The 27,670-nt window shown below is 46.8% G+C and overlaps 1 protein-coding gene across 2 annotated transcripts; it reads left to right on the top strand.

The window, feature by feature from the left end:
* Window positions 1-1,517: 1,517 nt before the first annotated feature.
* On the top strand, window positions 1,518-25,808 carry GOLGA3 (golgin A3). Of its 2 annotated transcripts, XM_063315782.1 has the most exons (24): window positions 1,518-1,646; window positions 4,976-5,304; window positions 6,561-6,842; window positions 8,102-8,214; window positions 9,221-9,906; window positions 10,627-10,738; window positions 11,280-11,586; window positions 12,225-12,427; window positions 13,041-13,178; window positions 14,314-14,475; window positions 14,934-15,302; window positions 16,408-16,485; window positions 16,917-17,180; window positions 17,627-17,721; window positions 18,720-18,936; window positions 19,025-19,168; window positions 20,256-20,453; window positions 20,862-20,978; window positions 22,092-22,231; window positions 22,874-23,006; window positions 23,596-23,718; window positions 24,474-24,638; window positions 24,964-25,127; window positions 25,553-25,808. In XM_063315782.1, the coding sequence occupies exons 2-24, from the start codon at window positions 5,187-5,189 to the stop codon at window positions 25,758-25,760; spliced, it is 4,536 nt and encodes a 1,511-aa protein (XP_063171852.1). In that variant the 5' UTR covers window positions 1,518-1,646; window positions 4,976-5,186; the 3' UTR covers window positions 25,761-25,808. The 2 variants fall into 2 exon arrangements, with proteins under 2 accessions (XP_063171852.1, XP_063171853.1); XM_063315783.1 differs by lacking the exon at window positions 1,518-1,646 and having other exon boundaries at window positions 4,426-5,304; window positions 24,967-25,127.
* Window positions 25,809-27,670: the final 1,862 nt, after the last annotated feature.

The raw sequence follows: 27,670 nt of genomic DNA, 5'->3' as shown, positions 1-27,670 counted from the left end.
GGCTGCTGTGGAAGATCAAGCTTCTATCATAAAAGCTGTTCTGGGACAAAGCAACCCTGTGGCAGTTTACCTTCCCACCTAGGGAAGATGTGATTAAAAGGGCAGCTATTTAATGATGTTGAAAAGGCAAAAATGACCTTCCTTCCTTCCTTCCTTCCTTCCTTCCTTCCTTCCTTCCTTCCTTCCTTTCTTGGCAGGAGGAGAGGCTGAAGCTGACAGGCAGGCGGAGCTTCCTCCAGGCTTGGGACCACAGTTCTGTTTATTTCTTTATTTCACCACATTTATTTATCATCATATTTGGTTGGTTTTTTCATTCTTGTAAAAAAGGATACGGCTGTGTGTGTGAGTGTGCGCTTCTGTTTGTGTGTGTGTGCATGTATACAGTGTGTGAGTCTGTGTGAATATATATAGGTGTGTCTACATATAGGTGTGTGGATATGTGTGTGTATATATACTGTATGGGTGTTTGTGTTTGTGTGTACATTTGTGTGTATGTGCATGTGTGTGTGTGTGCACGTGTGTGTGTGTAATGTGTGTGTGTATCTACTGTATATGTGCTTCTATGTATATACATATATATGGATATAGGGTGGGTGGGTGTGCATCTATGTATATCTGTATGTGTAAACAAACAAATCTTCGTCATGGTCAAAGACCAGTATAATGTGTATCTCTGTGTATGCATATGTGTGTGTGTGTGTGTGTGTGCATATAACCACACACACACACACACAACCTATGTTCTCCACCCTTTTGGAAAGGTGCTATTTTAGCAACGCACACCTGCTTGGGAGGCACCCGCTGCCCACTCCACCTGGATCAAGAACGCATTTCCGAGCGACGCGCAACATATTTATTTGCTGTTCAGGGCACGGAGAGGCAACCGGGCGCCCTCCAGGTGTTTCCAAGGAGGCTCCCACCATCCCTTCTCGCCAGCCTCTGCTCTGCAGCCAAAATCCAAGGGAAGGGATCCGCGGATGGCCCCCTCCCGACCTTAAAAGAGGGACGCCCCGTTTGCCCAGGGCCGGAGCGGCGCCCTCTCCATCGCGTCGTCCTGAAAGCAGCCTTCCCCAACCCGGCGCCCCCCAGCTGTGCTGTGGAAGGGGGCAACCGGGGCAGCACTCCCGCGTCGCAAACCCCCCGCGTGCCGCGGCCAAAAGATGCCAGCCAGCGGAGAGCACCCACCCAGCTGGGGAAAGCTGCTTCGCCTGCCACTCGCGGCGAGGGCGCCCAGTTGGGGAAGGACCGAGCTAAGCCCTCCCGGAGGAGGAGGAGAGGAGGCGGCGGGGGCGGAGCAAACTCAGAAAGGGGGGCCGAGGCGCGTCATCCCCCGCGCGTCCTCGATCCCTCCCGGAAGTTCCGGCGCCAGAAGCCGTCCGGCGCTCGGGGAAACGGCGCCCCGCTCCCTCGGTTCCGGCTGCCGCTGGCCCACCGCCCACCCCGCTGCGCTTGCTCTCCTCCAGCCCCGGGCGCGTCGGCGCGGCTGCGGACAGTCCTCGGGCGCCTCCGGGCGGGGTGGAGGCGCGGCGGAGGAGGCGGAGGCGGAGGAGGAGGCGCGGCCGGCGGGGAAGGGGCGGCGTCGCCCCGCCTGCCGCCCGCGCCACGTCTCGGAGAAAGGGCGGGCCGGGCCGGGCCGAGCCGGGTAGGTCAGCGGGGCGAAGGGCCGGGGGCGCGGGGGGCGCTGTGGCCTGCTGGCGCCAGGCGGGAGGGGGAGGCTCAAAAACTCGCGGGGGGGGGAAGCCACAAGCTTGTGCAAACACGCACACGTCGACACCCGCCTCTTGCGTGTCAGGGAGACCGGGGGTGTCCGGGCTCCGGACGTGGAGACCGGGGGTAGGGACGGCATGCTCGCGTGCCTTGCAGCACGCGCGTTTGGGGGGGGGGTGAGAATCTCTCTGGGTCCTTCCCTTGTGGTGTGTGTGTGGGGGGTGGTGTTTACGTGTGCGTGCTTGTACGTTGTACTGTATGAAGTTGACCGTATTTGTGGACTATATAGAGACCTGGAGAGGTGTAATGGTGCGATGTGGGGGTTGTAGGCGTGTGTGTGTACCTGTGTGTACGTGTACAAAGTTGGTTCATGGACTATATAGATCTGGGGAGGTGTCACGTTTGATGTGGGCTGTGTCTGTGTCCGTGTGTGTGTGCGCACGCACGCACGCTTGTGTGTGTGTGTCTGAAGTTGGCTTATGGACTATATAGACCTGGGTGGTGTGATGTGGGTATATGTATGGGTAGATGTGTGTGTGTGTGTGTATACACATGCACGCACACACATGTATATCAGAGAAAAAATAATATGCATTTAGGAAAATATTTGGCATATTCAGGGGTATAATGACAAGGTGAAGAACTCTGAAACTGGCTGTTGTTGCTTTAATGGATTGTTTAATTTAACACTTCTGTATGCAACACACTCCTAGCAAGGCTACCCATGGAGGTTGTGAGTCACCTATCATGAAACATTCATGCCTGCCTAATTTGCCTTTGTGGGAGACTGGCATTGTGAAAGGAGGCTGGCAATCTGGCCATGAAAACGGGAGGTTGAGGTGTGTTAATGACTTTAATCCTGCTCCTTTCCCCAGAAACATGGGCTTGTGTACACCATCCTTTCCCCTCCTGCTTTCCCAGCAAGTTGTGTTAGGCTAAAGCCCAGCTGGCCGAGAGTCACCTAGCAAGTGTTTGTGGTTGAATTGGGAGGATCTGGATCTTAATCCGATACTATAACCAGTCTTCCTTATTCATTTGAATTTGAGGACAGTCACCTTGATATGGTTGAAGTTGGTCTTGGTCTGAGAAGAATTCTGAATTTAGGGTCAAAGATCTGAATGTTCAAGAGTCCACCCCTACTGGAGATGGGCATGTGTTGGGTTTTGTTCTTGTTTCTATTCTGCATTATCTTCTGGGGTGATGCTCAGCACATTTTGGTGCACATTTCTTCCTCAGTTCCCATCCTGAAATATGACAAGATCCAAACTTGCCTTGCTTTCAACCATCATCCAAGCTTTGGCAGACCATTCAAAGCCAGCAGCTGAATAGGGGTGGGAACAGTTCTGTTCTGTTCTTCCTAAGGTTGACATATCAAGCAGAGTGACTTGGTTTCATTGATCTCTCTGGAGAACATAACAGTATAGTAGGCACTTGGGTTGAGCAAGTCCAATGCAGCTTTCATCTCTTGGAAACAAATGCAGCCTTTTCAAAACCTCTCTGAAGCACTTCCAAGACTTTTTCTTCTCCGTTTTGGGGAAGTTTATTATTTTCCAAATTATTATACTGTAAAGGAATTTATAGAAGTGTAAATTCCTTGCTTACATTCTTCCACATTGGTGGGGGAGAGGTTATGGCAGGCTAGATAGTAAAGTACTGTTGGTAATTGATCAGAAGGAAAATGTTCATGTATTTTTCATGATTTATCTTTTCCCTAAAATGCCCCCATTTGCTTGAAGATCAGCTAAACTTGTTGCCATTTTAAGTGTCTGAGCTCGTGCATTATGTATATTTTGCTCAGTGTATCTACTGGATTCTTAATTCTGATTGGTGGCACTCCTCGACACCATGTTAGGATCCTAGTATTATCCTATTATCCTTTTGTGGACAATCCATGGAGTTTGGATACTTTTTACACTGTGTTCTAGAGGATTCTGTAATTCTTTAAAAGCATTTCAGATGTTCTTTCAGAGAATAGGTCTATAATGATGCCAACCCCTAACTGGATGACTTTCAAGAGCAGTGAGACAAATTCATGAAGTACAAAGCTATCAGTAGCTACTAGTTGTGATGGCTATGCTTAGCCACCAGGATCAAAGGCAACATCATGTACTTGTCAGTTAGGGTAAGCTGAGGATCACTCGTGGGAGAATGAGGAACATGCATGGGAGAGGCTATTAATTTTTTAAAGATTCTAGGTAAGTCACAACACATTAAAATTTATGAAAAACAATAATCATCCCTCCCAAGATGGACATCAGGGGTTGAACTCTTGATGAAGTAAAACTGTTTTCATGATCTTCTAAACGCCATGAAGGAGGGAACCTTAATGTCTTGCTAATGGATTTCTAAGAGGCATCTGATTGGCAACCAGGGGAATTAAATATTGAACTTCTTGAGGTCTTCAGTGAGGTCCAACAGAAGTCTTATCCTCTGAAGTGCATCAGCAAAGCCAGCCTTTGCAAGTTGCTTTCTGCATCCTGAGTTAGCAAAATCTATGGTTTACCCTTGTGATGCATGAACTGATACTGTTATCTGAAACTGTGTAGCCTCATTGGATGATTTTGGCTCTAGAGTTGTATGAGAGTTGAATCTGAGGTTCTCTTTCTCTGTCGCTTGCATTCTTCAGGCCAAGCCAAGCAACCTTAAGAGGCAACAGGCCTCTTCTTCCATCTTCAGTTAGCAATATACTCATCAGCAATAAGATAATATTTTAGCTCTCTGCCAAATACTCAGCCTCATAAACACATGCATAGTCCTATAAATCACACTCTCTGCGCTTGGTGGGGTAAAATAATCTGGCTGTCAGTTGCAATGATGAAAATAAAAGGCAACTGGTAACATGATTTAGTAGTGAAAATAGTTTGTTCCCACTCACAACAGGAGCAGGCATAATCACCCTGATCCAGCTGGTGCCATTCACATGTAGCAACCTCAAGAAGGCTTGGATGAGTTCCATGAACTGCTTGGAGATTCATACACATCCTGAAATCTTTAGTTTGTGGATTTACTTTGTCCTCCCTCCTCAGTTTTACCCGCCAGCCTGTAGGAGGTGAGCAAGCCCCCACTCCCATTGCTTGAGAAGGTGCCACTGTGGCTTACATAAGGATTGGCTCTCAGTGAGCTCAGAATTATATGTGGCAGATGTATGTGATCTCTAGAAAACAAGGAACTATTTTTAAAAAGGAGTGTCGTCGTGTGTGTGTGTGTGTGTGTGTCTGTCTGTCTCCAGAGTGTGATGTAACTCAGTCATTGTTTTCTTTCTCTGCAGCTACTGTAATGATCTCCAGAAATTCTTCAATTGTCCATCAAGTAGGCTGGAACGAAACCGAACTGCTTGCTGTAAATAAATCCGTGCAAAAGCCCTAACTATGTGTAGGCTGCCTCTTGGCTCCCAGCGGTACTGATGGACTCAGTAGGTCACTTGGAAAGTTGTTCTTCCGCTGGGGAGATATTCCCCCTGGACCTTCACTACATCAGCCATGGACTCTTCAGTGGTCATTCTGGAGAAGGAAGCCAGCAATGGTACCCCTGCCAGTTCTGGACAGCAACCAGACTTGGAGGCCAAACCTAACTGGACAATGGAAGAAGATCTTAACTGTAAGCAGTTCCTTTGGATATGATTTTTCTTACTGCTGTGAGGATTTTTGTTACTGCTGTTTGATTGTCGTGGTGGCAGGTTAGGAAGAGCCTTGGCGGAGTAGATGCAGTTCCAGATGCCTTTGGAAGATTCACTTAGAGAAGGCCAAGGTAGTAACCCTTCCCTGGACTTTCCTCCCAGCAACTAATTCAGTGGTATCTTGCATGGTTAATGCCATAGAGATACCTCCCTTTGTCCATGTGTTTGTCCACCGTGGCACTCACTGGATGACCAAACTCCAGATGTGATAGTTCTGTTTGATTTTTCCACCCACCTCCCCCTCTTTCTCTCTGGAGAAGGAAAGAACCAGGGTACTAGATCAGAATTGGGGGCCTTTGGGGAGAAAGACCGCTTTCTTGGAGTCCAGCCCCCGCCCCCACCCCATCATAAACTCATTCAAACTAATAATGAGGATGAGTTCTGGCAGCTTGAGGTCCAGACCCATAGAGAATCCACTCTGGCTCCATGGAGGGGACTCTCAACCAGTCTGCCTGAAGAATGAAAATCAGGTGAAGTTAATGTTAGAACCAGGCCACAGGGTGGCATCAGAGCAACAGTTTTGCATCAGAAGGTCCCAAACTTGTCTGCCATTAAAAGAATAGCGTAAGGAGATAGGAAGAACATCCGCCTAAGGAATTCTTCTAAATTGCTGTCCATTAAGGTGGATGATGCTAAACCACATAGATCTGAAGCAAGAGAACTCTGTTTCCTCTGCCTTGGGAGGTTTTAGAAACACTAAGCAGGTGGGAGAAATGTATTTCTGTCAAACCCAGAAAGGGGAGGTTGGGGATGTTTTAGGCCAGCTCGATGCCTATGCAACTCTCATCCCCCCCTTCCAATATATCAGGAGGGTACCGGACTGGAGAAGATTGCTGTCTTCTGCAGTTGGGTCTAAAGCAATCTGGTGTAGGATCTATTGGGTGTTTTCTCAGTGATCATTTTGAACAGGTAAGAATGTGTCAAGGGCAACGTTCAATTCAACTCAAGGCCCAGCTCAGCCTGTCCCACCCAACTCCTGCCAGATGTTTTGATTGATCCGAGAGGGCATGGGAGTTTTAGCGTTGTGGTGCAAACTCTCTGTTTGGCAGATGGGGGAAGCCTGTTTTTAACCTTCAGGATATCCTGGGAACAGGGAGATGGGATGGGGTGATCTTGCCTTCCCTCCCTGGGACCGAACCCGCCGTTAACCTCTTCCCAACCAATATTCTTTTTCCAGTGGTTAGTGTAAATAACAGCAGAGTGCCAACCGAAGGGGACAACTTGGCACCAAAGAGCAGCCAGGATCCTTGCGCAAACGGACCGACGTCTTATTGTCCCGAGCAGCCCGTGCCTTTTGACCCCACCGACAGCTCCCGGGGGGAAGACTCAGCTCCAGGTCTGCTTGGTTTCCGTGAGCACCCAAAGGCTTCTCAGGGCAGTAGTGCTGAGGGCTTAGCTCTTAGGAAGGATGCCCTGCAGTCTCTCAAACAAAGCCTCCCTTTGCAAGAAACAGAATTGTGTAAGCATTTCTTTATGGTGGAGCCTGCCTGTTCTTTCTTGCTCCACCTCAAAGACATCCCCCCTCCCCCATTTCTCTCTGTGCCTCTGCGGAATCTCTTCTGAATGCCGCTTTCAAAGCTTGACCTGATTCTTATGCCTGGTGGCAGCTGGCACCTTGGACTTTGCGTTTAACAAACTGGCTTGCTTTCTTTGCCCTGGCAGGCTTGAATCAACGTTGCTCTTGCAATTCTCTTAGAAACAAGGTATTTTCCCCCTAATTGATGTTGCTACCAACTTGCACACGCTCGTGCAAACTCAACGTTTATAAGGCGAAACATGGCGCACTTCAGCAAGAGCAAAATCCGTGGTGGTTTCTTAATTATCGATATCACTGGAACCCTCCCCTTTAAAACAAACACTTCCTGGCTGTTTTGCAAAATCTAGATACAAATGGCAGTGACACGGTACCGATGTAGGACTAAAAATAAATAGTACCAACAGTCACCGCCCAGGTAGCAAGTAACAAAGCAGCTGGAGTAAAATCTCACTTCAGTTGAGCTGGTTTTTAGGGACTTCGTGTTATTTTCTCGGCAGTCATACAGAAGTGATTTGCCGTTGACTTCTCAGATTTCCTGGTGGTCTCCCACCCAAGTATAAGCCAGATCTGACCCTGCTTACCACTTTTCAAAACAGGCCAAGATGACTGGCGATGGGGAGGGAGAGTCTTTCTCCATCTTGCTGCCTTCCAAAATTGCTATTACTACTTTCATTTCCGTATCTGATAATGCCACCACTGTTCAACCAACTCTGGTTATGGTCCTCCTTTGCTCTGAGGGTCAGGCAGTTCTTTCAGACTAATTTTTTCACCTCCTGGAAAACGCTGCCTGCCCCCCTCCCCACCAGATCATGCTGCCTTAGCCAAAGAGCGATCTTAGTGGAGTGGTTTGGGGCACTCCCTTTCTTTTGGGGGGCTGTAAATAGAGGTTCTGAAGGATGCACTGAGCTTCTGCTAAGCAACATCCTATTCTGATTTAACACCCCCCCTCCCCAGCCTCCAAACAAGGGTCAGATATTGCACCACGCTTCTCTGGTGATAACGATCTCATTCACTTCTGCAAAACCGAGACTGAGAAATCCTTTCGCCTTTTTTTTTTCCTCCTTTTTACCTTGTCTCTAAATTTCTTACAGCTTTATGAAGGCATAATGCAGCCTCCTGTCTGTCCCACCCCCAGGCACAGGGCAGTCCCTGAGCTTCTTAACTCGCTCTTCGTTCTCCAGGTTCAGCCGATGCTCCTCTCCCACTCGAGAAGGAAGAACAGATCCGGCTCCAGGCACGGAAACGCCTGGAGGAGCAGCTCAAGCAGTATCGCGTAAAGAGGCATCAGGAGAGAGTAAGTGCCTGGCAAAAAGATTCGCAGGAGTTTAGCAGAATATTATTATATATGCATTTATTTATTTAAATTGATTAGCTGCCCAGCTGGGCGGTGAATTAGTTGATGGAAAGAAGGATGTCCAAAGAGAGCCGGTGGGGTGGAGCAGTGAAGGTGTAGGACTGGCACTGGGGAACTCATATTCTAGCCTGCCCACAGCCCCAGAATTTCCCAAGAGGCAGTTTGGTGCAGTGGTGAAGGCCCCAGGCTAGAAACCAGGAGAATGAGTTCTAGTCCCAACTAACAATTGAAAGCCGGCCGGGTGACCTTGGGCCAGTTCCTCTCTCTCAGCCCAAGAGCCAATCAGGCGTGGTAGGAGAGTTCTAGTCCCGCCTTAGGCATGAAAGCCGGCTGGGTGACCTTGGGCCAGTACCTCTCTCTCAGCCCAACTACCTTACAGGGTTGTTGTTGGGAAAATAGGAGGAGGAAGGAGTAATAGGTATGGTAGCTGCCTTGAGGTATTTATAAAAATAATAAAGGCAGGATACTTTTTCTTTTAAAAAATGGTGAGTTGGGGAATAAAGGCAGGATTTTAAAAAATCTAAAAAAAAAAGTGACTTGGGGGCCAGTCACTCTGAGCCCAACCTACCCCCCCAGGGTGGTTGCCGTGAGACAGACTGGGAGGAGGGAGTGGTGCATATGCTGCCTTGAGTTTCTGAAGGAAAGGCAGGATATAAATCCAATTTAAAAAAGGAAAGGCAGGATTTAAATCAAATAAAAAAGGAGTTGGGATGTAATCAAAAAAGGGAAAGGCAGGTTATGAATCAAATAAAAAAGGAAAGGTGAGATATAAATCAAATAAGGAGGTGGGATATAATCAAATTTAAATAGGTGCAGTACAAGTCAAATTAAAAGGAAAGGTGGGATGTGAATAAAGAACAGAAGGCAGGATGTAAATAAAATAGTTTTCCCATTTTTTTAGTTCCCTTTATATTCTTCCTTTCCTGCTTGCCTTCTTTCACTGAAGCTGTTTACAGCTAAAAGCCGCCCGTCCAGCACCCTGGATCCCGAGCTGATGTTGAACCCGGAGATCTTGCCAAGGGCCAGTCCCGTGGCAATGACCACAGAATATTCCTTCTTGCGAACCAGTGTCCCACGAGGACCGAAAGTGGGAAGCCTGGGGCTCCTAGCTCCCTTGAAAGAGAAAAAAGGCTCCAAATCACCCAGAACCAGTCGGATTCGGTCTCTGGCAGATTACCGGACAGAAAACCCAGAGGGAAGTGCTGGGGGGACTGTTCTGGCGGCCAATCCCTTGGGCGGATCTCTGAAGCAGAATTCAAACAGTCTCACCTCGGTTGTGTCTTCCGTCAGCCTCACCCCCGATCCAGATGACCGGCTGGAAGATTCCTCCTTAGCTGGAGACAGCATGTCCGAACTGGATGGCAGCGAAGCCGGCACGAGGCTGGATGGCAGCGAAAGCGACAGTTCTACCTACAGCAGCGTGTCAGGGAGGGGCCCCGCTGGCATTTCTTCCGGCTCAAAGAGCAAGCAGGGCATAGCGTTCACCGTCAATGGGCAGGAGGTCCCCTTGGAGGCGGTCGGACGGTTTCCTTCCATCAGGGAGGTGCTACAGGCTGCGGCCACAGAGCATCGCGCCCAGGACCAGGAAATCAACGGGGAAGCAAGAAGCCGGCGGGACAGCGTGTCCAGCAGGTAAAGCTGTCTTTGCAGCTGTTCTCCAACTCTGAACGTTCCCGTTGGAATCTTTTCTTGGCATTTGCTTGATCTGCTAAGGAACATCTTGGTTTCTGCATCAGGGTATGTTCCAGAATACTCAGTGTGGCATGATTTTCATGTGAGTGTGTATGTGTATGTGTGGAAAGCTAGAAAGGGCCCCCCCTGCTTCCCTTCCCGGAAGCCAACATGGAAACAACAGGCTCCTAATCTTAGCAGATCAACGAAAAACAATAAAACCAAGACTTGAATCTTCAGTGGTTGGAAAGCCATCTTCCTTCTTGAATTCAAAAGCCGCGCACGCCCTTTGCAAGGCTGTTTTGAAAGTGGCAATGCTGACCATGTGTCTGTGGAGTGGGGGAGGTGCTAGGTTGTCTGAAATTTGGTCACGAGAGTTGGCTTGAACTCTCTCTCGACTTGGATGTTGCCAGCGTAGAACAAATAAGGAAAAAGAAAAAACTTCTTGAATGAAAGTTCTGTACAGTTCGCAGGTAGTCCTCACTTAACGACCATTCATTTAGTGATGGTTCAGACTTATGACGGTGCTGGAAAAAACTGGTTTTGTTGGGTTTCCTGCACGTTGCAGAGGGTTGGACTCGATGACCCTTGTGAAGCTTTCCAACTCCACGATTCTTGGAAACAACCCTGTATGTCACTGGTGCAGCTTCACAAATGTGTGTCTCTTTTGTCTCACCCCAGTATATCCATGGAAAGTTCTGTCGCAGGCACCCAGGATGAACTGCTTCAAGTCCTCAAGGAGAAGATGAGACTTGAGGGACAATTGGAGGCACTGTCCTTAGAAGCCAGCGAGGTACAAATGCACCTCTTGCACTTAAAAAGTCGTTCCCGGGATTAAAAGAAGCCTATCACTGCTTCTGTTGGCTTAAGGACCGGTTATGGAATCTATGGGGGTGTCTGTGGAAGGAGGGTGCATTTCAGGTCATTGCTAAAAGACCTGCAGCTCTCAAAAGTTCTTGAGGCTGGTAGGATCTTAGACTGGGGAGGGGCCATTTAAGCCACAGGGTTCCATTTGCTTCCCGGCACAGGAATCCAAATCAAAGCATTCCCAGTAGATGGTCGTCCGGTCTCTGTTCTTCCTAGAGAATGACTGTGAAAATAAGATGGGGTGGTTTGTGATCTTGAGAGAATGCGGGATGGTACCCACACCTTCTACCCACGTGTAAAGATTCCTTCTGAGGAGGTGCCAGGGGGGAGATGCCTGCTCCTGTGGCAAAAAAATGGAGGATCTTCTAGAAGGTTTTGAAGGCCCACCTCATCCCGGTTTAATTACGATGCATCTGTTACTGCCTTGGTTTGATGGAAAGGGTGAAACCAGATTTGGCTTTGTGCAGGCTCTCAAAGAGAAAGCAGAATTGCAAGCCCAGCTGGCTGCTGTCCGCATGAAACTCCAAACTCACATAGAGCATACGCAGACCAGCCAGCAGAAGCAGGACTCCCTGAATTCGGAGGTCGCCACCTTAAAGCAGTCCTGCTGGGAGCTGGAACGGGCCATGGCAGAACTACAAGCCACATTGGAAGCCAAGAACGCTGGCTTGGCTGCTTCCAACAACGACCTGCAGTTGGCAGAAGAACAGTACCAGAGACTGATGGGGAAGGTGGAAGACTTGCAGAAGAACGTCCTTAACAAGGACAGCACGGGTGAGTAGACCCAAGTCGAGCATCTTCAGTCCATCTGCTGTGAGAACCCTCCTGGTCCCTGACCCCAGGCCACCTTTCTGAAAGACTTCTTCCTCAGTACAAGCCTCTACTGGAGAGAGAAATCAGAACCTTCTCTTTCTGATCCATCCTTCATTATCATCTCGTTGATGGGGGGTAGGATCAAGACCGGGCAGCTTCATGATTGTGGAATCGCCTCCCTGGGGAAGTCCATTCGGGGGCTTCTGTCTCCCTGCTTCCGTGTGCCTGGGCAGCCTGTTTGTTTGTTTATTTATTATTTAAATTCATGTCACCGCCCGTCTCCCCCAGTGGGGGACTTCCATTCCATCAGGCATCGTAGGGTTGATCCCTGGACTTTCACCTGGCTGCGGTTTTGAAATGTATTCGTTTATTTTATTTATTTATTATTCAAACATTGTTGCCGCCCGTCTCCCCCAAAAGAGGGACTCTGGGTGGTTTCTTATTGTTCGCCCTGTTTTATTTTACTTTATTTTTTTAATTAGCTGCCCTGGCCTTTTCGAAAAGTGGGAACGAACTGGGCCTTCTCTGCTGTTGGTAGCGACAGGTGGACTTCCATAACCTACCCTTCCTTTATTCAAGTTTTTCCCTCGGCCTTTCAGTTCACGACCTCCGGCAGCAGCTCTCCTCTTTACAAAGCCAGCTCCAGCAGGTCCAGCTGGACCGCACGTCCTTGACCAGTAAGCTGAAGTCATCTCAGGCGGAGATCGTGTCGCTGCAGAAGGTTCGGCTGTGGTATCAGCAGCAGCTGGCTGTAGCTCAACAGGCGAGGATTCGTCTGCAGGGCGATATGGCCAACATAAAGGTAGTCACAGCTTTCTCCTGTTCCTGTTCGGTACCTGGAGCACATTTCCTGTGTGCGGTATTACTGTGTTGTTAATTAAACAGAGTTGGTTGGTGATTGGCTGAACGTGTTCTTGAACTGGGTCACAGTCACTGCCTTCAACAGGAAACAATTTCCTGCATGTTTCTCCGTAGACCTGCATCCATGGCTTGCTGCTACGGGAGGATGCCTTGGATAACTGCAGAATGTTTGACACTGGAGCAAACCAGCTTCAGAGTCTTCCGTGGCCACTGTTCTTACTCCCCCTTGTTCGTTTATTTAATCGATTTATATGGCCGCCCATCTCGGAGTGGCCTCTCTGGGCAGCTAACGTAGGATTAAAAACTCACAAACAGTGATACAAAAACACATAATGGTAACGGAGGAACACAAATCAGCAGTAAATGATTGCTCTGGGTCTCTTTGCAAGGGCATTTGATGCACAATTATAAGCAAAATGGCCTTTTAATCTAAAGAAAAGCGGGCCATAAGCTGTCACCCTATTGGTTGGGAATTGATTTCTTCCTATATCTCTAAATACAGTTGTTATAACAATACTTTTCCCTCGTCCCACCCCAATTCCTGTTTTCCCAAGGCTGGTCAGATGACTCAGGTTGGCCTGCTGGAGCATCTCAAGTTAGAGAACGTAACCCTTTCTCATCAATTAACAGAGACTCAGCATAGATCCATCAAAGAGAAGGAACGTATAGCTGCACAGCTGCAAAATATTGAGGTAAAGATTGTAGAGGTTTCTCTCTGGACCTCAGATGTCCCAAATGAGGAATATTTGATTGTCGACCCTTAAACTGTAAATCTGCAGAAATGAACAAGAATGCTCGGGAATGTATCTCAGTATCTTCCCTGTTTGCCACCTGATGCGTACCCCAAGTTTTGAAATACTGTCTCTGGCATCTTGCCCCTGGGCCCGCTGATGGTCTTGAACATCTGAAGGACTTCAGGTTGACTCACTCTGGTCAGTTGTTTAAAAGGAATTGGAAATCAGAAGCTCTTTTATCCTTGCTTCTTTTGGGTCAGATAAATGCAGAAACCTAACAAATCTTGCATGGATTCACTTAGGCAGGTAAATGCAGTGGTTTTATATTGGCTTGTTTCAAGCAAAGCATACTGAATACTAAGCAGAGGTGTGTGAGGGTGTTGGGGTTCGGGTGAAACAGCAAGGGACAGTTCACTGGATCTATACCCTTTTCTTGTGGGTATGCAAACAATGGGGGGGGGGGGTGCTGGAACAGGAACTAAATTTGTTCCTGTTTAGGAGGAATCCGTTTCCACTGAGATCTTCCCCCATCAAACTGGCTAGGATTACATCCTGAGCATAATCAATGGAAGATGAACCATATAGAGATTAGGAATGGAGTCTCTCTTCATTTCACGCCAGGATCACATGTCTTCTGTCATAAGCCATGTTTTATCAGTCATTATGTTCTAACTTGAGCAAAAAACCACACTGAGACGAAGAGATTGTCTCTAGTGTTTAATAACTGCTATAGTAGACAGAAAATCCTACCAAACCGAAGGAGTGTGGGAAACCCAGACAGATAAACCCCCAAAGCTCAAGGTGGGTCTGCTCTGGGTTTCTTTGAAGGACAGTTCAAAGCCTCTAAACTGCGCATGTGTTTTCCCCCCTGGATAGGGGCCTCCTCCTGCTCACCCTCCATACTCATGACATGTTATTTCACATTTAACCTGAAACCTTAAGACAGGATTAGGTCAGCCCAGCCCCAGCTTCGCACCAGGTGTCAGGTTTGTTTGTAGGTTCTCAGCAAATGCTCCCCGCAGTTCCTGTTCCTCAGCATGGCCTTGGCACAGCCGTTTCCACACTTTTAACAACACCTGGTGCTTTTGGACAGGCTGACATGTTAGACCAGGAAGCGGCCTTTCTGCAGATCCAAGAGGCTAAGAGTATGGTGGAAGAGGATTTGCAGAGGAAGCTGGAGGAGTTTGAGGAAGAGAAAGAACAGCTTCAGAAGATGGCTGATTCGGCAGCGACGTTGGAGCAGGAACTAGAAAAGGTGTGCACGTTTTGTATTTTGCATGATAGCCAAGGACATGGGATTCCCCAGACTTAGTTCCAGAACGTTGGGGCCACTCTGAATAAGGCCGTGTTCCTTCCTGCCACTGACTTAATTCTCTGGATTAGTAACTTGAGGTTGCACCTGACATTTTTTAACACTGGGTTATCCCGTACGTAAGCAGGGCTGAGATCGTCCTTCTAAAGTGTTTTTTTTTTTTTTTAATAACGTTAAACCTGTTTTTGGACTCTTACTTCAGTTTTCCTGTGTATCTTGCCTCAAAGTTTTGGAAGACGTGTGTTGAGTTTCAGGGATCTGTAACAAAGTGGCTGGGGATCTGCGTGAAACCACAGGTGGTCCATTCCTTCCTCAAGAGTCAAGCCCAGGTAGAAGGACGTGTGCTTTTACAGTGGGAGGAGATCATGGTGATGGTGAATTTCTTTGTGTTCTTGACTCAGGTAAAATTAACGCTGCATCAGCGAGACATTCAGGTGGAAACTCTGCAGCAGGAACAGCTGGATCTCATGAAACAGCTGACCTCCGCCCAAGAGACATCACAGACCCGAGACCAGACCTTGGGTGAGCTTCAGGTGCGCTATGACGAACTGGAGGCCAGGCTGGCTGAGTTGCAGGGAGAAGCCACCTCGAAGGACGACACCATCCGGTATTTGCAGAATGAGAAGATTGTCTTGGAGGTTGCCCTGCAGGTGGCGAAAGCAGGCCAAGAAGAACTGGAAGAGGGCATCCAGCATTTAGGAGGCCACACAGAGGCAGCATCAGATGTTTTGGAGCAACTGAGGCAAGAAATAGCCGTCAAATCAAGTCAGGTAATTTGCTGCATTTAACCAGCCCCTTTTCCTTGCCGATACAGGTAGTCCTCAACTTACGACCATTTGTTTAGCGACCATTCAAAGTTATGACGGCACTGAAAAAAGTGACTTACAACCAGTCCTTGTGCTTATGACCATCGCAGCGTCCCTGCAGTCCCATGATCAAAATTCAGGTGCTTGGCAGCTGGCTCACACTTATAATGGTGGCAGCATTCCGGGGTCACGCGACTATCATTTGCAACCTTCCCAGCCAGCTTCCGACAAGCAAAGTCACTAGGGGAAGCTGGATTTGCTTAACAGCCGTGGCAAAAAAGGTTGTAAAATTGGACGTGACTCACTTAACCTCCTCGCTTAGCAACGGAAGTTCCAGACCCAATTGTGGTTGTAAGTTGAGGACTACCTGTATTAGATATTAGTGTGATGGAAAGCAGAGGAGGAAAAAGGACAATCGCAAAAGAAATAACTGGGGAGGGGGCGCGGCGGAGAGCATGAGAAACAGCCTTAATTTTGCTAGGTATAAGTTGAGCTGGATAATTATTTTGGTAGGCTTTCAAGGTTCTGTTACAGTATCCCTACTGTCAATAGAGATCTTCCTAGAAATCCAAGTAGTTCTTGTTTCCTGAGTCTGATAGCCTTGCAAGGCTTGACATTAGTTACCAATGGTGGCTTATTGGTGGGGGTTGTCACCTGTGAATATCGGTGTTTTCAGACTGAACATGTCAAGGTATTGCCTGAAAGCATTACACAAAGCCGAGATTCTCAAACTTCTTTCAAGAGGAATAATTTACACATCTAATGCTTTAATGGTCTTATTTGAAGTACTGGCTGAAAATAGCCCATTGATAGGCCAAATGCTCAAACTCACTCACTCAGAGCAAAGGAACTTTAGCTGGACCCACTGATCCACCACAACTTTTGTCTTAAATTTTAGGTTTCAGATTCTGCTTTGGTTGCTGGAATTAAAGTTTATCAGCTACCTCCAGATAATCTGTGGTCTTGTAATTGAGATGTTGCCCTCTTGGGTTGACCCTAGCTTCGTGACCCCAAAGGAATTCTCTTCTTTAGTTCCTATCCAGTGCTGCTGCTTATTTTGTTCCGACAGGTGGAAAATCTGCAACACGAAAGCGCAAATCTGAAGAAGCAAACCCAGAAGGTGAAGGAACAATTTCTTCAGCAGAAGGTGCATATGCATGTTCTTTTCTAAATGTTCTCATTCTGGAGAAATTGGAAAATGAAATGTTTATCTGTGCTTCCCCTGAAGTGTCAGCGGTGAGTTAAACACTTGTAATTAAATAATACAGTTTCCTGCCTAGAAATTGTGTTGAGTTCTTTTCCTAAAATCAAGGTAGATTTTTTTCACCTTTAGACTGACTCACGAAGAGTAACTGTGCTTAAAATTTTTCTTGGCTTACAAACTGAAGACGTGCAGTGCTTCAGATTGGATCTCCAAAAGTGTTTTGGGCTTGCAAATGTAGCACATGTCTACAGCATCCTAAAGCAGTCGCATCTTCTCCTGGGATTACACAGCTGCTGGCTGCCCGTAAAACAGAGTTTGATGCCTTGTAAGGTTTTCTGTAAAAAGGGTGTCTTGATTTCGTTCTTGACACGTAGGTGATGGTGGAAGCCTACCGCAGAGATGCAGTTTCAAAAGATCAGCTAATCAGCGAACTGAAGTCCACGAAGAAGAAGCTGGATTCTGAAATCAAAGAGATAAAGCGGGAATTCCTTCAGCTTCAGAGCGAGAAGCAAGCGATGGAGGTGGAAAACTCAAAGCTAGCGAAGGAAGTGACTCGGATTCAGCAGCAGATGGAGGACCTGGAGAGCCAGCTACAGGTGGCCCAAAAAGAACGAAACGACATGGAGACAGAGCTACAGGTGGGGAGGAAGCCTGGTCCATCCTTGACTTTACGTGAGAGTATTTTAGATTCACAAACTGGAAGGTGCCCCTGTGTTCATCTCTGCTCCCAATACTACCTTTGGGCTGACTTGTGCTCTTCAGAGAAGATTGGAAGCCCAGTTAAACCACCATTTAGCCTTAAGGCCCTGCATCCCAAGCTATGTATAATTTTAAACCATGGCTTAACATGGTTTGTTTCAGAAGAAGCCACTGAGAATAACATTTGCTGTTTTCAGATGAACTTTGGCGGTGAAACTAAAATAGTAAAAACATTTCTGTGGTTTCTCCCCCCCCCCTTTTTTTTTTTCATCATTCACGTTATTCATTTAACCTGGCCTTGTTCCTAACTATGTCAGCTGTCTGTATTGGAGAATGTGTCATTTCAACTTAACTCTTACTTTGGTGCTTTCTCCAAATTTTCCAGGCTTTGCGGTTTGACCAAGAACAAATGTCAGCTCTTGTCAAAGTGAATGAAGACTTAAAAAGACAAGTTGATGAAATGCAACAAGAAACAAAGATGTGAGTAGCTATGCTGTCTAAAACATTTGGCATCTGCCTTGTATAGCGACCGTTTGCAGTTACGACGGTGATGAAAATGTAATTTTGCGGCCAGTCCTCGCACTTACGACCTTCTCAGGTCTGTAAAGCAAAAAAAGGCTGAAGCAAGATCATAAGCACAGTAGCGGTTTCACTTTGTGACCACTTCGCATAATGACTGAGTTTCCTGTCTCTATTGTGGTCACTAAACGAGGACTACCTGTACTGATAATTTTTACATACCCTGTAAAACCCAAACCCACAGACTTTAATTCTTACTGTGCATCGTGTTAATTCTGTGCTTGATCAATTCAGGTTTCTATGTGAAGCATGTTCAGTCATTCCTGAATAGTTGAAAAGGGAATGGCACGAAGGAAGAGCAGCATAATGGTTTGGCTGAGGCCAGGAGAAGCGTTACAAGATTTACAAAGTTGAGGACTTGCTTGTTACAGATTCCAATTATTTCGTCCATCAGGTTGTGTCTTAAAGTGTGCTGTTTCTCAAAGAGATTGGGGGAAACTACATCATTATAGGTAGTCCTTGTTCAGCGACTATTCAAAGTTAAGACAGCACTGAGCAAGGGGGACTTAACGACTGGTCCTTGTAGTTGTGGCCATCGCAGCATCCCCAGGGTCACATGATCGCGATTCGGGCGCTTGGCAACTGGCTCGCAATTATGACAGTCACAGCGTCCCACGGTCACTTGATTGCCATTCACGACCTTCCCTGCCAGCTTCCGACAAGGAAAGTCAATGGGGAAGCTGGCAGGAGGCTGCCAATGGCAATTGCAAGATGTCACACCCAATAACCGCGCCGGATTCGCCTAACAACGGCAACTGGAACTTCCCTCATAAGTCGGCATGGTCACGTCACGTTGCACTTTATGACCCTGTCACTTAGTGACAGAGTCCCCAGTCCCAATTCCCATCATTAACAGAGGACTACCTGTGCTCCTGACTTCTGTTTGGTTCCCTTTGTAGGGCCATTACGGAACAGAAGCAGAAAATGAAGAGGCTGGGTTCTGACCTGAACACGGCCCAGAAGGAGATGAAGGCGAAGCACAAAGCCTACGAGAACGCCGTTGGGATCCTCAGTCGCCGGCTGCAGGAGGCCCTTGCTGCGAAGGAGTCATCCGAAGCCGAACTGAATGAATTAAAGGCACAGATCTCCGAGGGTGGGAATCACCAAGCGAGCCTAGTAAGCAGCCTGGCTTCCTTTATCCGCTAAAGCAGTTGTGCTCCTGCTGGAGCTGAGACACTAACCTGGTTGTGCCTTTTGCCTTCAGGAAAGGATCCAAATTCTAGAGACGGAATTGCAGTCTCTAAGCCACAGCAAGATGATTCTTGAGAAAGAGCTCCAAGAGGTCATCTCCCTCACCAGCCAGGAACTAGAAGAATACAGAGAGAAGGTCCTCGAACTTGAAGATGAGGTAATGGCTAAGGGCTTCTTGGGTTGCTCCGCCATCTTGGATATGCAGAACCAAGCCCCTGGAGTGGCGCCGTAGTGCATTTTCTTCCCGGTAGGCAAACTGGCAGGACTTCACTGATGGAGTTTTTAAATGTTAATAAAAGAACTCTAAGCAGCAAACAGCAGTCTTGCAGAGTAGAAGCGTGAACCCAAAAAAGGAACTTGCACAATAAGCTTAATTACGTTCAGAAATAAATTCAGTCTTCACACTGTAGTTAGATGAAGAAAACAGAGATAGCTTACTTTTATTCAGTAGATCTGGATACAGGTAGGTTCACAATAGAAAGCACTTAATCATCACTGGTTCTTGGTAGCAGAGGATGGTTGGGGGAGGGCTGCATTCCTGCAGCACCTCCTGCTTGCATGTGTGCCAGAAGCGTAATGGAGATTGTTAATCCCTAAGCCCAAGAAGGAGGAGGAAGAGGAAGTCAGGTGACCCATGTGACATCCCACAAGCACGATAGATATACAATTTGCTAGAGCAACACCCTTATGTTTATGAGACAATGCTGAGTTGAACCCTGATAATTACAACATCCACAAACTATAGCATGTGGGTCGATGGGTTCCTTGTTGGGTTTGATAGGACCAAAGGATCAGTGGTATCGCTTGAAGCCCGGCTGAGGCCATGCTTGGTTCTTGATAATTAACTGACTGTAATGTGTGAATGCGAACACCTTTGGCATTTTCAATGAACCCTGCTGAACTCGAATCCATTAACCCCAATTCCTGAAAAGTGCTGGGCTAGCTTCTTGGAAGGGGCAAGCAGTCAACATCTTTAGTGTAAACATTTGGACAGACTTAGCTGAGTTAGACAGAAAACCCTACTCCCTTCTGAGAAAAGAAAGCAATGTGTCCCTTGGAATCATTAACTCCCTCCTGCTCCAAAATTAAATGTGGTCTCTAGCCATCCAAACACTGTTCTGGCCCAGTCCGTGGGTGACACTGAGATGCCACTGAGAAAGGTCTTCAGCGAAAGAGGCCAGTGATTTTGACTGAGGGTGTAATGCGGTGTCTTTAATGGGGAAAAAAATTGTGTGGCCACACAGCTTCAAGAAGCAAGGGGTTTCCGGAGAAAGATCAAGCGCCTGGAAGACGCGAACAAGAAGCTTTCTCTTGAGCTAGAACATGAACGTGGGAAGCTCACTGGCCTCGGCCAGTCCAACGCAGCTCTGCGAGAGCACAATCGCATCCTTGAAGCAGCTCTGGCCAAGAGAGAGGCTGATCTGGTGCAACTGAATCTTCAGGTACTGCTGCTTTTTCTCCTCCTCCACCTCCTTTACTCCACAGTGGGTCTCCCCACTCCTAGTCTAGCAACTTCACCACTGAATCGCCCTGGCTCTTGATAGAGGAACTTCGCTCATTCAGTCAAAGCTCCATAAAGGACATAGGTCTGTGTCAGTTGTTGGAAGGTATCATGAGGTGCTGCTTTCTCAGTCAAATCGTGGCTCCATCTGATCTCATACCACAACCTTCCAAATGGAGGGTTTCCAGAGGCTTTAGACTTTAACTCCCCGAGTCTCATCCAGCAAGGCTGAAGAAAGAGGCTTTGGGAAGCTTAATCCCAGGGCAGGTCGTTTCTGTTGTGTACGGATTAAATAATAAATGCAGAAGTAAACCATGCATTCTATGCTTTGTGATGCTCCCGTCCCCAGGTCCAGGCAGTTCTGAGGTGCAAAGAGGAGGAGGATCAGAAAATGAAGCAGCTGATTCAGACTTTGCAAACGGCCTTGGAGAAAGAGAAAGCAAATGTCATCAGCCTTAAAGAACAGGTAGGATCCTGGTTGAAAGCATTCAGAGCTTGGTTAAGGACTCCTTCTGTACTTGGGCACTTGTGGGCAGGGGTGTTCAAGGTTGTATATAAATCAGTAGTTGCCATCTGGGACTGCTGTGTGACCAGGAGCCCTACGTACCACCACCCATTGGATGTGCAAACCATCACAAATATGTCCTATTGCTACTTTGCCTTCCCCCCTCTGCATTTGGGGCCTCACACAGCTGGGAGGCAGGGTACACAGCTGAGAGACCCTCAGTTAAAAATGCCCACAAACACAACAGCAGCACACACACAAGCAGGTTCCAGCATTCTGTGAGATGGAGGGCCAGTAAGAAAGCTGCTTCCCTGAAGGTGGCCAGAAGACCCCAGATTTTTTCTCAGTCCAAAGTACAGGTAGTCCTCGCTTAATGACCATTTGTTTAGCAATGGTTCGGACTTATGACAGCACTAAAACCCGACTTATGACTCATCCTTGCACTTACGACTTTCGCAGTGTCCCACAAACCGCCATTTTCGACCCTCCCAGCCGGCTTCCGGAAAGCAAAATCAATGGGGAAACCACATGATTTGCTTAATGGCCATGTGGTTCGCTTAACAACAGTTTGATTCTCTTGACCACTGCAAAATGGTTGTAAAATCAGGTCTGATTCGCTTAGCGACCAAAATTCCAGTCCCCATTGTGGTTGTTATGGGTGGCCCAGGTTGTGTCTGGCTGCAGATGGGATGTTATCCAGATGTGATAGCACTCAGTGTTCAAATGTGAAGCTTCCTCAATATCTTTCAACATGCCAGTATGTCTCGGCCCTCCATTCTGCAACAGAAGGTTGATGATGGTGTTACACATTGCCCATGAACACTGCCAGGATGTAAGACTTGGAAATGCGGTGTTCCCAGGGAGAGAAAGAAAGGAGCAGGTTGAGAGGTAGAAACATCTGCCTTCCCCAGCCTGGTGTCCTGCAGATGGGTTGGACTTCAACTCCCAGAATTCCTAGCCAACACAGTTGTAATCTTCTGCTGCGGGAGCCGACACCTGACGCATCTGTAGGGCACCAGGTTGGGGAAAGGCGGCAGTTTTCCAGTGCAGTAACGATGCAACGTGCTGTGGCAGGTCACGACGACGAAAGCAGAGTCAGCACATAACCGTCGGCATTATAAAGCTGCTGCCCTGGAACTTGGCGAGGTGAAGCGAGAGCTGCAAGCCAAAGAGGTCCTCATCCATGCCCTTCAGGCTGAAGTCGACAAGCTGCAGTGAGTGTTTGAACAAAACGGAAACGCTGGCATTTCTAAGGCTGCGTGCAGGTGGCTGCTTCTTTGTGTGTGAATGAGGGGAGGGAAACAAGTTGGGCGTAGTGGTTAAGGCACTGGGCTAGAAACCAGGAGTCTGTGAGTTCTAGTCCAGCCTTAGGGACGAAGCCAGCTGGGGGACCCTGGGCCAGTAGCTCTCTCTCAGCCCTGGGAAGAAGGCAATGGCCAACCACTTCTGAAAAACCTTGCCAAGAAAACTGCAGGGGCTTGTCCATGTAGTCACCAGGTGCCCAGACTGACTTGAAGGCATCAAAACAAGGAAGCAAACTGGCTTTGTGCCTAAGGCAGGACTAGAACTCAACAGTCTCCCAATTTCTACCCCGGTGCCTTAACCACTACACCAAACTGGCTCTCTTGTTTTTCATTATGCTGCTCCAAGTATTCCAAAATGTCCAACACATTTCTAAGATTGTCCTTTAACTGACTTTTAGGTAAAAACCCACACTGATCCTCATGAATAAATTATTTTCAGTCTATCATCCAGAACTGTAATCAACTTGTAGTCATTATTTAATATTTATATCGGCCTAGAGTTTCTGAGAGCATTGGCATTCTCAAGGTAATTTATGTCTCTCTCTGTTCTAGGGCAGAAGACGGAAAACACTCGGAGGAAGTATCTCAGATCCAGCAACAGCTTGTTGATGCTCAGTCCCAGCTTCAGCATCTGCAGAAGCAGCTGGATGAGCAACTTGGCAAGCAACCCGTAGAAAATCAAGAGGTGAAAACTTGGTCTTGGCTATTCCCTCCCTCTTCAATGTGTATGTGTTGTTTTCACGTGCAGTAGAAAAGCACTGAAGGAGCACAGTAGAAGACAATCTCCAATTAACAGGAAATTGGGTTGAATGAAAAGAAGTTCTACTCTGAATCTGTGAAGAATCTGTGGCACAGCTGCATTAGAGATGCTCAAAGCATTCTAAGAAGGGCTATCAGAGTTGGAAAACAAAAATAGAAGAAGGGCAGCCCAAAATTATTAAGTGTTGCCTTTTAGGCGTACAGATGTTGGTGCTCCCAAAGATTGCAATTACATAATTCATGGTGAGGTCTTCGTAGGGTTGGAGCGAAGATGGGTTGATGGATGAGTCAAATTCTTGAGCAGTATGCTCATCATTGGGGTTCTTCATGGACGGTTGAATGCAAAGGGAAGTCCCATTTGGAATGTACTTTGCTTTGCAGCAAATAAAAATCTACACTCTTGTGCTGCGATCCCTTGGCAAGGCCGTGGGGAAATGTCAGGAGCTTGCCTTTCTTCAGGATGGACTGTCGTGCTGCAAACCATGATTTGGGGTTGGCTCTGCTTGTCCTTGCAGGTGGAAGACCTCAAATGGGAAGTTGAGCAGAAGGAGAGGGAACTCCAGGCCCTGAAGCAACAGCTGGATTTGACCGAGCAGCGCAGTCAGAAAGAGTTAGAAGGCGTGCAGTCAGCTCTGCAGGTATTTGCATTGGATTTCTACAGATGTTTCACCTACCTAGGCAGGTCATTCTTGTTCTGTTGGAGAATTTATTTATTTTATCTATTTTATTTTTATTCCGCCTTTATTATTTTATAAATAACTCAAGGTGGCGAACATACCTAATACTCCTTCCTCCTCCTCTTTTCCCCACAACAACATCCCTGTGAGGTGAGTTGGGCTGAGAGAGGGAGACTGGCCCACTGTCACCCAGCCGGCTTTCATGCCTAAGGTGGGACTAGAACTCACAGTCTCCTGGTTTCTAGCCCAGCACCTTGACCACTAGACCAAACCGGCTCTCTCAGAATTAGAGGCAAAATAGGATTCTGAATTAATAAAAATAAGAAATGTTCCAGAGTTGAATTCGGATTCCGTTCCAGACTTATCTAAGGTGGCTGTCCTAGAATCACTTAACTTGGTAGAGAAAATTCTGCAGCAAGGTTCACACAACGCAGTGAACTAATACATGGTTCACCTGGCCTCAGTTTCAGCATACTGAATGAAACCAGCTACCATAGTTGAAAACTGCTGCTTATTGCTTGGTGTGTTGTGCCAGCCCAGTTGTGGTTAAGTCAACACATCCTGGTGGAAACCAACAATGCTTTATACAAGTATGTGAACTCGGCCAATGGTACTTCGGAGTCGATATGCGTGGACTTGTGAGCTAGCCTTATTTTTGCAATGGTCATTGCTTAATGCAGATACACTTGTTTCTTGGATATCGTTCCTCCCTCTAGAATATCAAGACGGAATTGGAGATGGTTCGGGACGATTTGTCCATGACTCAGAAAGATAAGTTCATGCTCCAAGCAAAAGTGACTGAACTGAAAAATAGCATAAAAACTCTGCTACAACAGAACCAGCAGCTGAAGCTGGATTTGAAGCATGGAAAAATGAAAAAGGTACCTAAAGAGACCACGAAATGTGGATTATTCCTCAGTTTTCATACCTCAGCTTCCTTGTTGATCCCAGACCTAGAACCCAGCAGTTGTTTTGATCTGGAAGTTGCTTTTCTGTCTGAGCAGCTGTGCAGGGTTGGACTATTTCCTTGTGGCTCATTGGGACCCCTTGGTTGCTCCTGTCCAGTACTTAATATTGTGGTTCTCTGGACCTTAGAAGGCCCTGATCAGCAGAGGGCAAGACTTAAGACCTCTAAGTTTCCCACTGTAAAGTCTGAACGTGGAAGTAAGTTTGTTGGGGGTGGTCTTTTGTGTGTTTCCTTTTGAGAAGAAAAAACTCAAGGGAGAGACCAGTTCATCAAATCCGGTGACACCAGTGAAGGTCCCCGATTGTCCTGTTCCTGCAGCGTTGCTGGAAGAGCTGTTGAAACCCCCATCAGCTGTGAGTAAAGAGCCAATGAGAAATCTCAACAGCTGTCTCCAGCAACTCCGGTGAGTCACGTTTTCTGTGGTTTTCAACTCTTAGCTGTAATAGAAATAAAAAATGGCCACACACAAAAACGAAAAGGCACCCAGAAAGACATCACTATATATTTTGATTCTCTGTTTTGTTGTCCTTGCCGAAACCTCTCAGTACACGATTTCTGCCATTTTTTTAGTACATGAATGGGTTGTGTTTTTTTTTTCCTAAATTAACTTGGGGATCAGGAGTGCTGTTTTGAGGGTTGACATGTCCATAGCCCACATGGGCATCAGATTGCTCTAACCAGGGGCTGGGGGTAGAGTGCTGTCTTCCTGATTCTGGTGGTCTTCCAGAAGTACCTGGATTTCCCTGGGAAAGGAAGCCAGGTAGTCCAGCAGGATTCTTCTTAAATGGTTGTTCTGCTTCTCTTCCCTGTTTCTTTTCCTTCTGAAAGGCAAGAGATGGACAGCCTTCAGCGTCAAATGGAAGAGCATACAATAACAGTCCATGAATCTATGTCTTCGTGGTCACAGATCGAAGGGCAGTTAACGGACCTTGCTTCCAATCTCTCTGTAACTCTATTAGCCAACGAGAATCTTCCCCATGTAGACCTTCAGGAACATAAGCCAAGCACAGATGTCAAGGAAGAGCTGAGCCAGTGATCCAGGGCCCTGCTGATTTCCATCGAAACTGCTTTAAGTACGTAAAAAGTATTTATCAAAACCCTATTTATATTTTGTTCTTAAAATGCACACTTTAGAGTCCTTCGTCTACAGTTTGTTTTAGTAACAGGGAAACATCTGTGAAGGGAATGGCTTTACCATACTTTTGTCCGTCATGCTGAGCAGAGAGAGATGGTGGGCTGGAACAGAGCAAAAAGATGTGTGGTTTGCTGTATCAAGCCTTTGAGAACGAAACACACAAATCATTATGGCTATAGAGAGAATTTAAAAGCAGGCTGCATTTCAGCTTTCATTTTTTAAAATTTGCTAAACTAGTCTGGTGATGATTTGGTCTGCTTCAGGCTCGGGAGTTTTGTGCTCAGTGATGGGACAGATTATTCAGCAAAATCCAGTATTCTTGTCATAATCGCATCTTTGATCCATGCACCAACAAAGCAAGTGACCTAAGTACAAATCAGTAATTTCTGGAGGAATGCACATCTCAAAGCCACGCTCTTTGAAGTAGGTTCCATGGCATCAATTGAGTTGGCTTCCCAGCAAATGCGCTGGCCCAGTAAAACATTTGGATTCCCCTACTGACAGATGCTGTTTGCACATTGTTGTTGTTTATCTTTGCAGACGTCTGCAGTGCAGAGTTGTGCGTAATGTTGCTCTGTTCTGGAGCATCTTATATATATATGGATTCTTCTGTAGATTACAAATCACCAGGGCTGGTTTTTATTTTTGTCTTACCGAGGTTACTTCTTATGATCTGAAGGCATTGTGTATGGGCCTAAGAAAGCCAGCCCTAAAACCAGAGCTTTTTAGAAATTTAATTTACTTATTGTATCTTTCAAAGATAAATGTTCTATACTGCCTATAAAATCCCTGTTTCTTAGCTTTAATCCCCCATTTCTTCCTCCTAATGCCTAACCAGAAGTCCAGAATTCACATATCCTTTTTGCAAATACATCTTCATTTATCATTAATAGGTTGAAAAAACAGCCTTAGTTTTTTTTTTTTTATTGTTTCTCAACAGTTGACAGTTCAGAGCTATTCTATCACAGGATTTTAGCTTGGCCGAATTGCACTGTAGGATATCCTGGAAAACAAAATGGAGAGTGAATGGATGTCACCAGTGCAGGAGGTATTGTGATCTTAGCTGAAAGTTATGGATGCCTGGGATGTAGAATCAGGGCATGGAGTCCAGTACTAGACCTTAGAGGATGCAGAGAGCTGTTGTGGACACAGCAGCTATGTGTCTCATCCAGTCCTTCTGCACATCACGTGATGGGAGCGAACCAGACTGCCCCTAAAAATGCCGCACAGATCTAGTGTCCTCCATCAGCTACCCCTGGTTAAGTCTGTTTTATGAGCCTGATTGAGAGGACTTAGGATCACAGTATGCTGTGAAAGTGGATCACAGCACTTAATTATTGAGGTGGGAAGTCTTGCATGAAGAAAAAGAGGAAGAAAAAGGTGACTGGAGAACATGATGGATAGAGATGGGAACCAGTAAAGGAAAACTGGGTCCCGGTTTGTAGGCAGGGGTAAACCTGAGTCTGAAGTTTCAATAACTTGACGAAGGTTCTGTTGGAGGAAGTTTAGAAGCAGGGCTGTTCTTTTCAGTATGACTGGAAATCTTGGACTGTGAGGAGGACACAATCTGTACGTTAAACTTCTGTTTCAACCATTTGACCAAAGAAAGGCCCTAACCTTTGAACGGTACGAACAGATTGAATATGGAAGGGTTATTTTTCCAGATAATACGTGGAAATGTCACTCTGATTTTCCTGTCGAAACCAAGACACCTTTTCTCTAGGTATTCTGCTTTTTCAGAACAAGCTTTATATGGATGCGTTGGTTGTCCATCTCTTTTTTTCAAACCGAGTTCTAACGTTTTAAATATT

The sequence above is a fragment of the Candoia aspera genome, chromosome 15, assembly GCF_035149785.1.
Source record: "Candoia aspera isolate rCanAsp1 chromosome 15, rCanAsp1.hap2, whole genome shotgun sequence".
In the NCBI taxonomy this organism is placed as follows: domain Eukaryota; kingdom Metazoa; phylum Chordata; class Lepidosauria; order Squamata; family Boidae; genus Candoia; species Candoia aspera.
Note: the sequence above shows the minus strand (reverse complement) of the source record. Positions and strands in the feature narration are given on the sequence as shown.

What these genes read in the sequence shown, in the direction of transcription:
- GOLGA3 (XM_063315782.1), top strand. Translation starts at nt 5,187, where the DNA reads ATGGACTCTTCAGTGGTCATTCTGGAGAAGGAAGCCAGCAATGGTACC. An exon ending in TAAAGAGGCATCAGGAGAGA is followed by an intron (nt 8,215 to 9,220) that starts GTAAGTGCCTGG and finishes CTTTCACTGAAG; the next exon opens with CTGTTTACAGCTAAAAGCCG. An exon ending in AGCATGGAAAAATGAAAAAG is followed by an intron (nt 24,639 to 24,963) that starts GTACCTAAAGAG and finishes TTTCCTTTTGAG; the next exon opens with AAGAAAAAACTCAAGGGAGA.